This window comes from Gymnoscopelus braueri (genome assembly GCF_963280865.1).
Source record: "Gymnoscopelus braueri genome assembly, chromosome: 9".
In the NCBI taxonomy this organism is placed as follows: Eukaryota; Metazoa; Chordata; class Actinopteri; order Myctophiformes; family Myctophidae; genus Gymnoscopelus; species Gymnoscopelus braueri.
This window is the reverse complement of record NC_137610.1, coordinates 56,799,836-56,815,995: the sequence shown is the minus strand read 5'-3', so window position 1 is coordinate 56,815,995 and position 16,160 is coordinate 56,799,836. Positions and strand designations below refer to the sequence as shown.

Genomic DNA, 16,160 nt, shown 5'->3' with positions numbered 1-16,160 from the left:
CTCACATATAGTGTGGGTCTACACCAGTATAGACTCACATATAGTGTGGGTCTACACCAGTATAGACTCACATATAGTGTGGGTCTACACCAGTATAGACTCACATAGACTCACATATAGTGTGGGTCTACACTTGGACCAGTATAGACTCACATATAGTGTGGGCCTACACCAGTATAGACTCACATATAGTGTGGGCCTGCACATAGACCAGTATAGACTGACATATAGTGTGGGCCTGCACATACACCAGTATAGACTCACATATAGTGTGGGCCTGCACATACACCAGTATAGACTCACAGACAAAAGGCCATGTCTGTATTTGTGTGCTCAGTCTTTGAGTAAACCCTCCAATGATATTGACCTTTTGGATCTTGACATTAGGCAGGCACGTGTGTGTGCGTGTGCGTGTGCGTGTGTACAGCTACATGCACACGCACACACACACACACACACATACGCACACTCAGACAATATGGTGATCAGTGCATTCTATTTCAGTGCATTGTGCCCTGCAGGACGCTGACCGTGGCCAGAGGTCAACATGCCATGCTGTATGTTGAGTAAACAACATGGGTCACAATGCCAGACAGTGAGGACAGTGTTCCACTGTCCCACATCCTCAGACACCTCTATGAACATTAGGACAGCCATTACATAAGGACCTTACTTCTACACCACTATGAACCTCTATTACTTCTACACCTCTATGAACCTCTATTACTTCTACACCACTATGAACCTCTATTACTTCTACACCTCTATGAACCTCTATTACTTCTACACCTCTATGAACCTCTATTACTTCTACACCACTATGAACCTCTATTACTTCTACACCACTATGAACCTCTATTACTTCTACACCACTATGAACCTCTATTACTTCTACACCTCTATGAACCTCTATTACTTCTACACCTCTATGAACCTCTATTACTTCTACACCACTATGAACCTCTATTACTTCTACACCACTATGAACCTCTATTACTTCTACACCACTATGAACCTCTATTACTTCTACACCTCTATGAACCTCTATTACTTCTACACCTCTATGAACCTCTATTACTTCTACACCACTATGAACCTCTATTACTTCTACACCACTATGAACCTCTATTACTTCTACACCTCTATGAACCTCTATTACTTCTACACCTCTATGAACCTCTATTACTTCTACACCTCTATGAACTATAGGACAGATAGACATTACATATGAACTATAGGACAGATAGACATTACATATGAACTATAGGACAGCCATTACATAAGGAACTTACTTCCTTCCATTGATCCTAGCCAGAACACAATGGATTGATTTCTCATTAAAGGAGTAGTTCACCCAAAAAAGTACTTATTTTCGATCAATTGCACATCCCATGAAGCCTTGCTGAATTCATGGATTATTCTTAGTTTTTGTCGCATTCCTAAGCCAATCATTCGATTACCATCTCCTACCGGCTAATGTATCCGGTAGGAGACACAAAGTAGACTCTTTGTGTCTCCTATCGGAAATACACCCGGTCATCAAATTATTGGCTTAGGAATGCCACAAAAACAAAAACAAATCCATGAATTCAAGGCTCCATGTGGTGTGTAATTGATAGAAAATAAGACTTTTTTTGGGTGAACTACTCCTTTAATATAAACATGAAAAAGGAGGTTGTGGGTTGGAATCCACCGCTTTGTGGAGCGTCTACACCAACACATTGTGGAGCGTCTACACCAACACATTGTGGAGCGTCTACACCAACACATTGTGGAGCGTCTACACCAACACATTGTGGAGCGTCTACACCAACACATTGTGGAGCGTCTACACCAACACATTGTGGAGCGTCTACACCAACACATTGTGGAGCGTCTACACCAACACATTGTGGAGCGTCTACACCAACACATTGTGGAGCGTCTACACCAACACATTGTGGAGCGTCTACACCAACACATTGTGGAGCGTCTACACCAACACATTGTGGAGCGTCTACACCAACACATTGTGGAGCGTCTACACCAACACATTGTGGAGCGTCTACACCAACACATTGTGGAGCGTCTACACCAACACATTGTGGAGCGTCTACACCAACACATTGTGGAGCGTCTACACCAACACATTGTGGAGCGTCTACACAACACTTTGTGGAGCGTCTACACCAACACATTGTGGAGCGTCTACACCAACACATTGTGGAGCGTCTACACAACACTTTGTGGAGCGTCTACACCAACACATTGTGGAGCGTCTACACCAACACATTGTGGAGCGTCTACACCAACACATTGTGGAGCGTCTACACCAACACATTGTGGAGCGTCTACACCAACACATTGTGGAGCGTCTACACCAACACATTGTGGAGCGTCTACACCAACACATTGTGGAGCGTCTACACCAACACATTGTGGAGCGTCTACACCAACACATTGTGGAGCGTCTACACCAACACATTGTGGAGCGTCTACACCAACACATTGTGGAGCGTCTACACCAACACATTGTGGAGCGTCTACACCAACACATTGTGGAGCGTCTACACAACACTTTGTGGAGCGTCTACACCAACACATTGTGGAGCGTCTACACCAACACATTGTGGAGCGTCTACACAACACTTTGTGGAGCGTCTACACCAACACATTGTGGAGCGTCTACACCAACACATTGTGGAGCGTCTACACCAACACATTGTGGAGCGTCTACACAACACTTTGTGGAGCGTCTACACCAACACATTGTGGAGCGTCTACACCAACACATTGTGGAGCGTCTACACAACACTTTGTGGAGCGTCTACACCAACACATTGTGGAGCGTCTACACCAACACATTGTGGAGCGTCTACACCAACACATTGTGGAGCGTCTACACCAACACATTGTGGAGCGTCTACACCAACACATTGTGGAGCGTCTACACCAACACATTGTGGAGCGTCTACACCAACACATTGTGGAGCGTCTACACCAACACATTGTGGAGCGTCTACACCAACACATTGTGGAGCGTCTACACAACACTTTGTGGAGCGTCTACACCAACACATTGTGGAGCGTCTACACCAACACATTGTGGAGCGTCTACACAACACTTTGTGGAGCGTCTACACCAACACATTGTGGAGCGTCTACACCAACACATTGTGGAGCGTCTACACCAACACATTGTGGAGCGTCTACACCAACACATTGTGGAGCGTCTACACCAACACATTGTGGAGCGTCTACACCAACACATTGTGGAGCGTCTACACCAACACATTGTGGAGCGTCTACACCAACACATTGTGGAGCGTCTACACCAACACATTGTGGAGCGTCTACACCAACACATTGTGGAGCGTCTACACCAACACATTGTGGAGCGTCTACACCAACACATTGTGGAGCGTCTACACCAACACATTGTGGAGCGTCTACACCAACACATTGTGGAGCGTCTACACCAACACATTGTGGAGCGTCTACACCAACACATTGTGGAGCGTCTACACCAACACATTTGAGCCGTTCTGGGGAGGGGAGCCGGGCGAGGAGGGTGATAATTGTCACTGAACACCTACGGGCTGGGGGGCGGAGCCTGTCAGCAGGGAGTGTTGGGCGGGAGGAGTAGGACGAAGGCTCTATGTCCTCCTGGTGGAGGCTCCTCACTGGTAGGTGAGTCAGTAGGATAACAGCAGTGACAACGTGTGTGTGTGTGTGTGTGTGTGTGTGTGTGTGTGTGTGTGTGTGTGTGTGTGTGTGTGTGTGTGTGTGTGTATGTGTGTGTGTGGAGGAATTAATTGGCATAACGACTAAATTGGGGAGAAAAAGGGGTTAATAAGCCAAAGAAAAGTGGCCCACCCATCTGACCACATGGCAGCCCAATGGCCGTGAATGTCTTTGAGATTTACAACCACTCAACCAGGCCTGATCAGAACGTCTGATCAGAACGTAATATATACTATACTGTAGATCAGAACGTAATATATACTATACTGTAGATCAGAACGTAATATATACTATACTGTAGATCAGAACGTAATATATACTATACTGTAGATCAGAACGTAATATATACTATACTGTAGATCAGAACGTAATATATACTATACTGTAGATCAGAACGTAATATATACTATACTGTAGATCAGAACGTAATATATACTATACTGTAGATCAGAACGTAATATATACTATACTGTAGATCAGAACGTAATATATACTATACTGTAGATCAGAACGTAATATATACTATACTGTAGATCAGAACGTAATATATATTATACTGTAGATCAGAACGTAATATATACTATACTGTAGATCAGAACGTAATATATATTATACTGTAGATCAGAACGTAATATATATTATACTGTAGATCAGAACGTAATATATACTATACTGTAGATCAGAACGTAATATATACTATACTGTAGATCAGAACGTAATATATATTATACTGTAGATCAGAACGTAATATATATTATACTGTAGATCAGAACGTAATATATACTATACTGTAGATCAGAACGTAATATATACTATACTGTAGATCAGAACGTAATATATATTATACTGTAGATCAGAACGTAATATATATTATACTGTAGATCAGAACGTAATATATACTATACTGTAGATCAGAACGTAATATATACTATACTGTAGATCAGAACGTAATATATACTATACTGTAGATCAGAACGTAATATATATTATACTGTAGATCAGAACGTAATATATATTATACTGTAGATCAGAACGTAATATATACTATACTGTAGATCAGAACGTAATATATACTATACTGTAGATCAGAACGTAATATATACTATACTGTAGATCAGAACGTAATATATATTATACTGTAGATCAGAACGTAATATATATTATACTGTAGATCAGAACGTAATATATACTATACTGTAGATCAGAACGTAATATATACTATACTGTAGATCAGAACGTAATATATACTATACTGTAGATCAGAACGTAATATATACTATACTGTAGATCAGAACGTAATATATACTATACTGTAGATCAGAACGTAATATATACTATACTGTAGATCAGAACGTCTGATCTACAGCTATCAGTTATTTTTGCAAATTTGAAAAACGAATTGAAAGTATAAAGTTAAATGTAATTTCTTTGTATTATTGAATCCATTTAGATCGGGAACACAGCTGTGTGTCCTTTGAACATTTATTTGGGCTATTTAAAAATGTCTTATGTAGAAAAAAAACAAAACTATTAGGATTTAGAAGACATTTGTAGAATGGGCCTCAGGTCTTAATGGGTTAAATCTGCAGCAGACTGTCATTGGTCCATTGATCCGGTCCTTCACTGTAAACCCTGACCTTATGCATACTTTTACAGTTTACTCAGGAAGAGTAATACGTTATTAGTTATTTATTACTACTTAAAGATGACTTGGTATCAAGAGTAACTGCATTACAAGTTATATTGTTATATTGCTATATTTGCTGATGGGAAATAGCCGAAAGAAGATGATATTAATTTTGCTTTCCCAACACAACACCCTGTCATAATTATGTCATAATTTAGGCTCAATAGTCTCATACAAATCACATTCATTATAACTTTAGTACTCAAAGTTACTTGGATTAATAAATGTAATATTATTACAGTTTTGGCTATTGTTGCACTAATACTGGGGAAAGTAATAATACTAACAATCAGGGAACCCATTTGGTAAAAAAAAAAAAACACCCCCTTTTAAAACAGGAACTTGGGCTTGACCCCTCCCCTTACTTAGTCCACTTCCTCCCGGGTGGCTTCTGTGTTTATTCCTACTAACAACAACATGACATGTTTGAGGCAGTGGTGCTGACAGATGACTTAGTAACATAGTTACACCCTGAGCCTCCCTCTCTATAGGCTCACCTACAGGGTGAGCCTCCCTCTCTATAGGCTCACCTACAGGGTGAGCGGGTTCAGAACTACAGTAAACACACCCCTCCACACAGGCAGCCCCGTCTGAAGCTCTCAATGCAGGCATGCAGCAAGCAAGTGGCTAGATCTGCTTGCCGATCTAAAGGCTCACAACGTGTCACGATGCGACGCGTTGTGAGCTTGTAGATCAGCTATTTTTTTCATATCCGAAGTATAAAATAGGTTCAAAGTGGTTCAAACTGTTCCTCCTTTTCCTGGGGAACACCCTGGAACCCCCGTCACGGACCCTTGGGGGTCCCCGGACCCCACGTTTTTGGAGAGCCACTGCATGACAGAATGTAGATGATAATGTGACTGTTCTATCTCAGAGCATGAAGATATACAGATAGATGATAATGTGACTGTTCTATCTCAGAGCAGATAGATGATAATGTGACTGTTCTATCTCAGAGCATGAAGAGATACAGATAGATGATAATGTGACTGTTCTATCTCAGAGCATGGAGAGATACAGTTGAGTCAAAGTGATGTAATGGGAAAACGATTGTACTGAATGATAGTCTATTCCAGTTGTTGAGCTTGTTTTAACATGCAACCCAACATCGAAGAGCTTGTTTGTGTGTTAGCACGTAATAGTCTGTGTGTGTGTGTGTGTGTGTGTGTGTGTGTGTGTGTGTGTGTGTGTGTGTGTGTGTGTGTGTGTGTGTGTGTGTGTGTGTGTGTGTGTGTGTGTGTGTGTGTGTTGTGAGGGCCAAACTACTCAAGAACAAAGCAAGTGGAGAATGATGCAAGTTGGGAATACACGCCCCCCCACTCATTATGCATGACCCGTAGGCCTGTCACAATCATTGCATCATCGCAATTATTTGAGGTAATCACAATTATTTTTTGCATAATCGTCATAATCATTTCCATGTTAAAAGTTCATATATTTTCAAACACGCCCCCTGCAGGTCAACTGCAAGTGACACACATGCCAAGTTTGAAGTCAATGGTTTGGACTGTTTCCTGGTTCTGCCCGGCGGGACAGTAACAAGACAGTCCAGACCCATCTCACCTCACTGTGTGTGTGTGTGTGTGTGTGTGTGTGTGTGTGTGTGTGTGTGTGTGTGTGTGTGTGTGTGTGTGTGTGTGTGTGTGTGTGTGTGTGTGTGTGTGTGTGTGTGTGTGTGTGTGTGTGTGTGTGTGTGTAACTCACCGTTGTGGGACATGCCCACAGAAAGGCACTTCTGGAAGCGGCAGAATTGGCACTTGTTGCGGTTCTTCTTCTGGATCTTGCAGCGTCGCTCACACTTATCATACTCCAGTTTTAGACGGATGGTTCTCCTGAAGAACCCCTACATGGTGGAGCAGAACAGACACAAGGGATTTAACAGGATGGTTCTCCTGAAGAACCCTACATGGTGGAGCAGAACAGACACAAGGGATTTAACAGGATGGTTCTCCTGAAGAACCCTACATGGTGGAGCAGAACAGACACAAGGGATTTAACAGGATGGTTCTCCTGAAGAACCCTGCATGGTGGAGCAGAACAGACACAAGGGATTTAACAAACTATAAACATTGTTGAAATCAAAGCCAAAGCCTCAGTATTAGTTATTATTGTGAATGTTTAACATCTAGTTTAGCCTCATAGTGTTAATTAGGGGTTCATTAGTATTTGTCTACAACTTGTGAACACCAGAGGACAGTGGTTCTCAATTCTTTTCATACCAGGGACCCCCAAATTGATATACAGTATATTTGGCCGTGGACCCCCATCTGATTTTTTTTTGTGCCAGGGACCCCCAGAAGAGAAGATTTATGTTTAAAACAATTCAAGATTAAAAAGAAATTCAAAAACTTTCCAGATTCTTATTTTTTTCATGTTCAAAAATAGCAGATCTACAAGCTCCCAGCGCGGCATGAAGTGACGCACTGTGAGCTTGTAGATCTGCTATTTTTGAACGGCCACTTTTTGCAGGGGACCCCCTGGAACACCCCCCACAAGGACCTCTGGAGGTCCCTGGACCCACTTTGAGAAGCAATGCCATAAGACATAGAAATGGCCATTTAAGCTTGTATTAAACTAATAAAAAGGTACAAAAAAAATAAAATAAATGACAGTTTCTCAGTATGTTTAACCGCTATAACCTTGGCGTCCCAATTTTGGGAATGTCAATTCAAAGGCGCTTTATTGGCACGAGAAGACGTTGCCAAAGCAAGTGTCAAAACTAAATAAAAACAGTTTATTGTGTGTGGATGTCAGGGTCGCGATGCGGCGCATTGCGGGTTTGTTAGACGGGCTAGTTTCAAAAATAATTTAGAACATTTTTGCGGCTAAATGGTTAAGTGGTTAAGAGTACAAGTCAAAAGAGCCTCGAATAACCTTATTTTGCATCCAAATAAGCCATCCAGAAGACGCTATTGACCAACTCTCCCCATTAGAAATGAAACGGGAGGCCATTAATCACAATTATTGACTCCCCTCCATGCGAGTGGTACGTGACACTATCGGCCATACACGGTTATCATTTCAACACTGATCTCCACCGAGTTTACGCAATCTCACACAAAGAGCAACATGTGTCTTCGGGGACCAGTCAACAGGCTGAAAATGGACAGGGGAATATTGCTTAATAGCAACATGCAACCAGATTCATAGCTGTCTGCCTTCTTATTTATCTTGAGGAAATAATGTCTTTGCAGCAGTGGTGTAAAGTAACTAAGTACAATTACTTAAGTACTGTACTTAAGTACATATTTTGAGGTATTTGTACTTTACTTGAGTATTTCCAATACTTTTACTTCTACTCCACTACATCTAAGAGGCAAATATTGTACTTTTACTCCACTACAATTATTTGAAAGCTTTAGTTACTTAGTTACTTTAAAGAGTTTGATTATTATTACAAAACATACATTAAACACTTCAGCCCTATATACATTTTGACCATTTGCAAATAGCCGATCTACAAGCTCACAATGCGTCGCGATGTGACACATTGTGAGCTTGTAGATCTGCTATTTTCAAAAGATTTTTAGACATTTGAGAAGTTTAACCATCAAGTGAATTACAATGTGGGACAAAACAATAATTTGTTGGTTCTGGGTGGAGTTGTGATTCAGGTGATATTTCACTATAAATAGAACAAAACGTTGTTATGAAAGACATGAGGAAATGCAAATGTTTGCAGCAATACATTCACACTGACACCAGAGCCTGAACCATGGCAGATGTTTGGGTCAGAGTTTGGAGAGTCCTAACCAGTGGTTCTCAAACTTTTTATTTATTTCAAGAACTCCCATAACTCGTACAAATGGACCCACACGGGTACATTTGGTTCCATTTGTACACTCGCAGTTACGGACCTTTAAGGGTCCATTTAGAACGCCCTCAAGGAACACTGAGGTTCCCTGGACCCCACTTTGTAGATCTGCACCGGCACACAACGACACTAAGTATAAATCAGGCATAAATCCTAAACCAATGTCTAATCCTAACCTCAACCTGAATCTTTCCCAAATTGTAAATGTAAGCTTAAAGGTGGGGTAAGTGATTTTCTTTGGTTAAAATAAGTGTTAAATAGCTCTATATTGTGATAGTACTCATTGCTATAGAGTGTTTGTTCAGTATTAGGAGTCTCCTTGTCTCTCCAGCTCTTTATAAAACAGAAAATGCATTTTCGTTTCAGTTTCAGTTTCATTTCAGATTTTATCCAACCAGGACAGAGAACTCAATCAGGATACAGATTAAACAAGTGTAATTGGAAGTGGTGACACTAAGAAATGAGCAGGCAAAATTGGAACTGGAACACTATAAGAATGAAGCTTAAAAATGGGTACTTTCTCCTGATTGGCTGAGATTTTGACACCTACCGGAAAATGTATTTTCTGTTTATTAAAGAGCTGGAGAGACAGGGAGACTCCTGTTACTGAACAAACACTATATAGCAATGATTACTATCAGAATATAGAGCTTTAACCTTTTAACAAAATACTTTTTGTTTTAACCAAAAAATATCACTTACCCTACCTTTAACTCCCCCAATCATGTTTAACCATAAAACAAGCATTTCTCATATGATGACCTGGACATTTTTCCTCAAAATGTCTGTTTCTGTGCATTTGGCCCTCACAAGTATTGTAATACAGGCAAACACGCGCTCGCGCTCACACACACACACACACACACAGATAAGCCACACACCCACACAAATGCAAACACACCCACACATACAAGGTGACATGAGGCCAGCCAGGGCAGCATGTCAGCAGAGCAGACCAGAGGTGTTCCATGCCAGACATGTGTGTGTGTGACCAGCCCTGCAGGGGGCCTGTGTGTGTGTGTGTGTGTGTGTGTGTGTGTGTGTGTGTGTGTGTGTGTGTGTGTGTGTGTGTGTGTGTGTGTGTGTGTGTGTGTGTGTGTGTGTGACCAGCCCTGCAGGGGGCCTGTGTGTGTGTGTGTGTGTGTGTGTGTGTGTGTGTGTGTGTGTGTGTGTGTGTGTGTGTGTGTGTGTGTGTGTGTGTGTGTGTGTGTGTGTGTGTGTGTGTGTGTGTGTGTGTGCAGCGCTGCAGGGGGTCAGTGTGTTGCCATCGTAATAGAGGTCAAACTATTTCTGTCATTTTCCCATGACAGCGACAACTGGAGGATAGGTCACTCGCTTTCTTCTAACTGATTCTGGTAGATCCTCAGTCCTGGTTCACCTGGATCTTTCATCGGCATTTGACACTGTAGATCATTTTATTATCAGGACTAGAACATCATGTAGGAATGTATCTCTGGCCCTGGCCTGGTTTCAGTCATTCCTTGACGGACTGAAGTTTTTCTGTCCAACTAGGTGACTATTCATCTCCCTCGCCCCCCCCCCCCCCTACAACGTCACACAAAAGCATCAAAAGTAGCAGATCTACAAGCTCGAAACGCTGCGCGAAGCAGCTAGTCACATGGTCAGTGAAACAAAGAATATAGGGTTTAAAGACAGGGCAACAGAGAATACGTTTAAATGCTGGAAATTCTAATAAACTAGAAGCCTCTTATCTCAATATGCAAACCTTTTGTGTTTTTTCATAAATGAACGCCCTTACTTGATCATACTACAGCGTCACACAAAAGCATAAGTAGCAGATCCAAAAGCTTGAAACGTGTTTTGAGCTTGTAGATCTGCTATTTTTGAATTTGAATCCAAGTGACAGTTTTGCACATATGAGGTTTCCACCCGACAGAGTGGATGTTACAGTTGTGCATTCTCATAAAACAACATTACTGTAATATAAATGTTGAAAAGCAGCCGTTCGAACAGTTAAAATCCGCCCGACAACCCAAATGGTTTCCAGAAATGTTTCCAGGACATTGCAAATAGAGCTGGTTTTTGGAAATGAACATTTACAGGCTGATATCACACAGAAATACAGAAGTACAGTACGGCATGTTGTACAACTAGAAGCTTCCTCCAGGGGTCCTTGGGGGGATACCAGGGGGTCCCCAGCTAAAGTAGCTAATATAGTGTCACAATCATTTTAACCACTTTAACTATTATTTTATACTTTAGCTATTCAAAAATAGCAGATATACAAGCTCAATGCTCAAGCTCTTTGAGCTTGCAGATCTGCTATTTTTGAAAAATCTTGAAAATGTGTGAAAATCTTTGAATATATATATTTTCTTTTTTTTTAAGCGAACATTTGTAACTCAAATCCTCGCTTCTGGGGGTCCCTGGAACAATATTTTTTGAGATGGGGGTCCGCGGCCAAATACATATCATTTTGGGGGTCCTTGACATGAGAAAGTTTGAGAACCACTGGGTTATGTCATCCCTGTGCAGCTCCATTCTGCTGGCTGTAAGCTCACCAACCCAAAACAAAACAAACGTTTAGATAATGGTACGTAAATATGAAAAGTTACCCCTTATCTGTTGCCCTACCTTTAAAGTGGTAAACGTACAACACAGAGCGGTGTGGATGGGAAGATAAGATAGATAAAAAAAAACAGATAGATATCTATAAGACAGATAGATAAAAATAAAAGACAGATAGATACAAACATTGATAAAAAACAGATAATGTCTTGCATCACATGCTGCAACAATCATCATAATCATAACATGAAATAACATCTGTTGTAATACACAAGTGTGTGTGTGTGTGTGTGTGTGTGTGTGTGTGTGTGTGTGTGTGTGTGTGTGTGTGTGTGTGTGTGTGTGTGTGTGTGTGTGTGTGTGTGTGTGTGTGTGTGTGTGTGTGTGTGTGTGCGTGCGCTCGTGTCCGTGCGCATAATACTAACTTATACACTGGGTGGACCAATTAGTGATGAATCTCTGTCCACTCTTTGCACATGCATGGGGGGGGGGGGGGGGTGTGTGTAGTGCACGTGTGTGCTTGGCTGCTTGCTTACATGTGCTTCACCTTTGGCGTGTCAAAGGCCTTCAGACAGATATACAGTGGGGCCCTTATTTAATGAATACTCTCTACTGGCTGCTTGTTGAGACGATGGCTTCCACCTTGACCCGGCTGATAGCCTGGAGGTGGTAAACACGGCCCTGCCTTGACACGGCCCGGTCGTCTCTGCCCACGTTGGCAATCTGACTGGGACTCTGACCCACCGGCCCACACAGGCATAAGGGGGCGGGGCCGTGTTTATCCACAGAGAGTTTGTTTTACGAGCACGGGAGCGCTTTGGATATCGCTGCTGTCTGTCTGTCGGTCAGAAACTCTACAAGCTCCATATCAAGTGCAGAGCTCTCGCTCTCGGAGCGTTTATTGATGCTCCACGACAACGTTCAAACGTTTCGGGCTATAGCTATACTGTAGCTATAGCTATACTGTAGCTATAGCTACACTGTAGCTATAGCTATACTGTAGCTGAAACCACGGTAAACATGAAGTCATATCTCATGGTTGTGGTTAACGAGCCAACGTCATGGTTGTAAATGACTGGGTTGTTGGTAGAAAGGCCACGGCATCTAAAAAGAAAAAGCTTTCCGTGTGTGTGGACATGGCCCATGATGAGGCTGAAGAATGAAGATTGCAACACACACACACACACACACACACACACACACACACACACACACACACGAGGGCTGGGCAGTATAACGATATTGCGATATGAGCTTTTCCTGGTTTTAATCAACGTAATCCTTATTTTATACTTTGAAACCTCATCGAAAAAGGAAAAGAAAAATAGCGACAATAGCCGATCTACAAGCTTGCATCGAAGCTTTCTAAAAAACGTTGTGATTTAAATGTAATGCATTTTCAGTAAAACGTGGGCGTAAATATAGATCCTTTGCATTGTGTTGAATCACATCGTGATCAAATGGCGTCGCATTGTGAACAGGTGAATCGTATCACATCAGCAGGAGCTTCAATTTATTTTCCTGGTTTAACTTTAACTTACTCCTTCTTTTATACTTTGAAACCTCATCGAAAATGTCCAGAAATAAGCAACAATGGCCGATCTACAAGCTTGTATCGGATCACAACAACGCGTTGAGATGTGCTATTTTCATCATTTCTTTAGAAAATGTTTGAAAGACAATAAGCAAAGTGATATTATCACAATACCACACACACACACACACACACACACACACACACACACACACACACACACACACACACACAGTGTTTTTTTTTGTTTTTTTAGTTTTTGCTCTTATTTTATTTGAATCCTGAAAAGTCACATTTTTGGACGTATGAGGTTTCCACGAGACAGAGACGATATGTTGATATATTTAGAAATCCCCAAAAGTATGATTTTCAAAAACATATGAATAATCAACAAGAAAAGTATAAAACGAAATTTCTTATAACAGGGAACTTAGCCAACAGAATAATTATTTGGACTGTGGAAGATAAATAACTAGCTAGCTGAAATATGAAGCGTCTATGCATTCATGAAAATATTGTCCGCTATGTCCCCCAAATGTCCCCTTAATCCTGTTATGTCCTCTATGTCCCCCAAATGTCCCCTTAATCCTGTTATGTCCTCTATGTCCCCCAAATGTCCCCTTAATCCTGTTATGTCCTCTATGTCCCCCAAATGTCCCCTTAATCCTGTTATGTCCTCTATGTCCCCCAAATGTCCCCTTAATCCTGCGCAAACTACCTGAATCAGTGTCAGGTCTCTTGTGCATGCTGCCAGCAAGCCAAGAAAACAAATATATTTCAAATGTCAACGACTACTTTGTTTTCAGTGATCCAAAGCAGACAAGACTTGTCTCCAAGTCCTGTGACGTAGGGTTAGGGTTAGGCTAACCCTAACACATGGACTTAGGGTTAGGGAATGGTTTGGGTTGGACTTCAGTGCTAAGCCTTTTTAGAAAGGGCATCCTTTCAGAAAAAGGCAGAGCAAGGAATTTTTGCTCTCGCCATCTTGTTTTTGAAAGAAAGTCTTTTTGGGATCCCGTTACTCTTTAATTTTAAGGTCCTTATAATTTTACATTCTGTTTAACTAAGTCTTTAATCTAAATTCTAAATCTTAGCCCTAAGTTCTTTTTGGCTGTTTCGCCTTTCCTATAGCTTTTTTTAAAAGAAAAAGGGGGGGGGGGGGGGAGAAAGGATTCCCCATTAGGGTTAACCATTTTCCCTTTCTTTAAAGTTTAGGTTTTTAGGCCCGTTTACAAACTATAAATAAAATTGCCTCTCTTACATAAAATGTCATTCCACCCACCACACTGTTACACAGGGATTGTTAAATCACAGCTACTACGATTCCACAGAATTTGCACACAAGAACAGGATTTTAAGACAGCCTGCAAGATCTTATTCTGCGCCCTACGAAAAAGAGGGTACACAAGGACCTTCCTACGAAAGGCCCAAGACACCTTTCTGGAAGTAAAGGAAAAATACCAGGGCCCACAGCTGGCCCTTGTCACTACATACTCCTCACAAAGCAAATTAGCTAACACCAGGATAAAAAGGAATTTCCAGAACAGAGGAAACACTCTTTTAAATGGGTGTAAAATCATTTCAGCCTACAGAAAAAACAAGAACCTCAAAGATTATCTAGTCCACAGCACTCTTAAAGGAACGAATAGAACAACTAACAGGAGACCACATTACTTTAAAAGCACCCAAATGGTGACCAACAGACACAACAAAAGGGTGTTTGGCATTAAACAAAAAATACAAGCTACCACTAAAAACTGTATTTACTTAATCACCTGCACCAAATGTAACCTTCAATATGTGGGTGAAACACAAAACACAATCGCCACCAGATTAAACCAGCATAGATATAATATAAATAATGCCAAGAAGACCAATTTAATAATTGTTCAACACTTTATGACACATGGCATAAATTCCCTAAAAGTCTCTGACCTAGAACATTTTGGACACTAGGACAAAGGCAATATAACGAAAGACAATGGATAAACAGATTAGGTACAATTTTTCCAGAGGGACTTAATATGACAAACACTAGAAACACACAAACCAACCCTTCTTAATGCAATCAAACAAACTCACAGAAACACAAAGAGACCACCAGGTACTCAGAGAGAACTAAAAGAACAAGGACCCACTCAGAGAAAGGAGGAGTAACACCTGACCTAGATACTAGATTAAGGACAATCACAGAAGCATCAACGACCCTAGGGGAAGACAAGGGGCTTCTTCCTGACCCATAGCTTAAGACCCAAATAGGTGTGAGGGTAGTCAACCCAAATGCCCACTCAACCCTTCAAAAGGACTATGTGGGTTAAGACACACATAATCAAACAATGGACCTAGGAAGACTTAGATGAACAAATGTGAAATAATAAGGACCTTAAAAATAAATGTTTAAAGGTTCTCATTACTCTAAACCCTAACCCTTGTAGCAGAAATAAAGAATTGTGTCAGTCCCAGCAAAGACGCACTAGGATTGACCAGTAGTCACTGGGAGGTTCAGTTGGGGCAAACGCAGTCCCCACAAACATCATTTACTATTCTGTGCCTATCGGTACATAATTCGGACGGGCTGAGTAGGCTCAAAGCGAACTTCGCAACGTTCGGCACGGCAACTCGCACGCCTTAGCGCGCTCGGTGGTGCTTCCCGTGGCTCAAGTTAGCTTGAGACTGCGCCCCTCCATCGCGGTTGGGTCCATAACTATATTTGTATTCTTAAATCTTTTATTGAGTCCTAGTCCTGTAACATCCTTATAATGAGACTATGGATGATTTTTGGTATGCGGTCCAACTAAGGTGGGACTCAGGATGACTGGACGTACCTGCCATGCACAGTCCCCAGTGAACATTCCTCACAAAGTTCACTGGCA

The 16,160-nt window shown here is 41.5% G+C and overlaps 1 protein-coding gene across 1 annotated transcript in view; it reads right to left on the bottom strand.

Annotated features, from left to right (window-relative positions):
* pparab (peroxisome proliferator-activated receptor alpha b) overlaps positions 1 to 16,160 on the bottom strand; it is an 86,779-nt gene that overhangs the window by 21,513 nt on the left and 49,106 nt on the right. Inside the window, exon 4 of the mRNA XM_080438514.1 lies at positions 7,115 to 7,253. Coding sequence (XP_080294640.1) covers positions 7,115 to 7,253 — 139 coding nt within the window. The remainder of the gene's footprint in view (positions 1 to 7,114; positions 7,254 to 16,160) is intronic.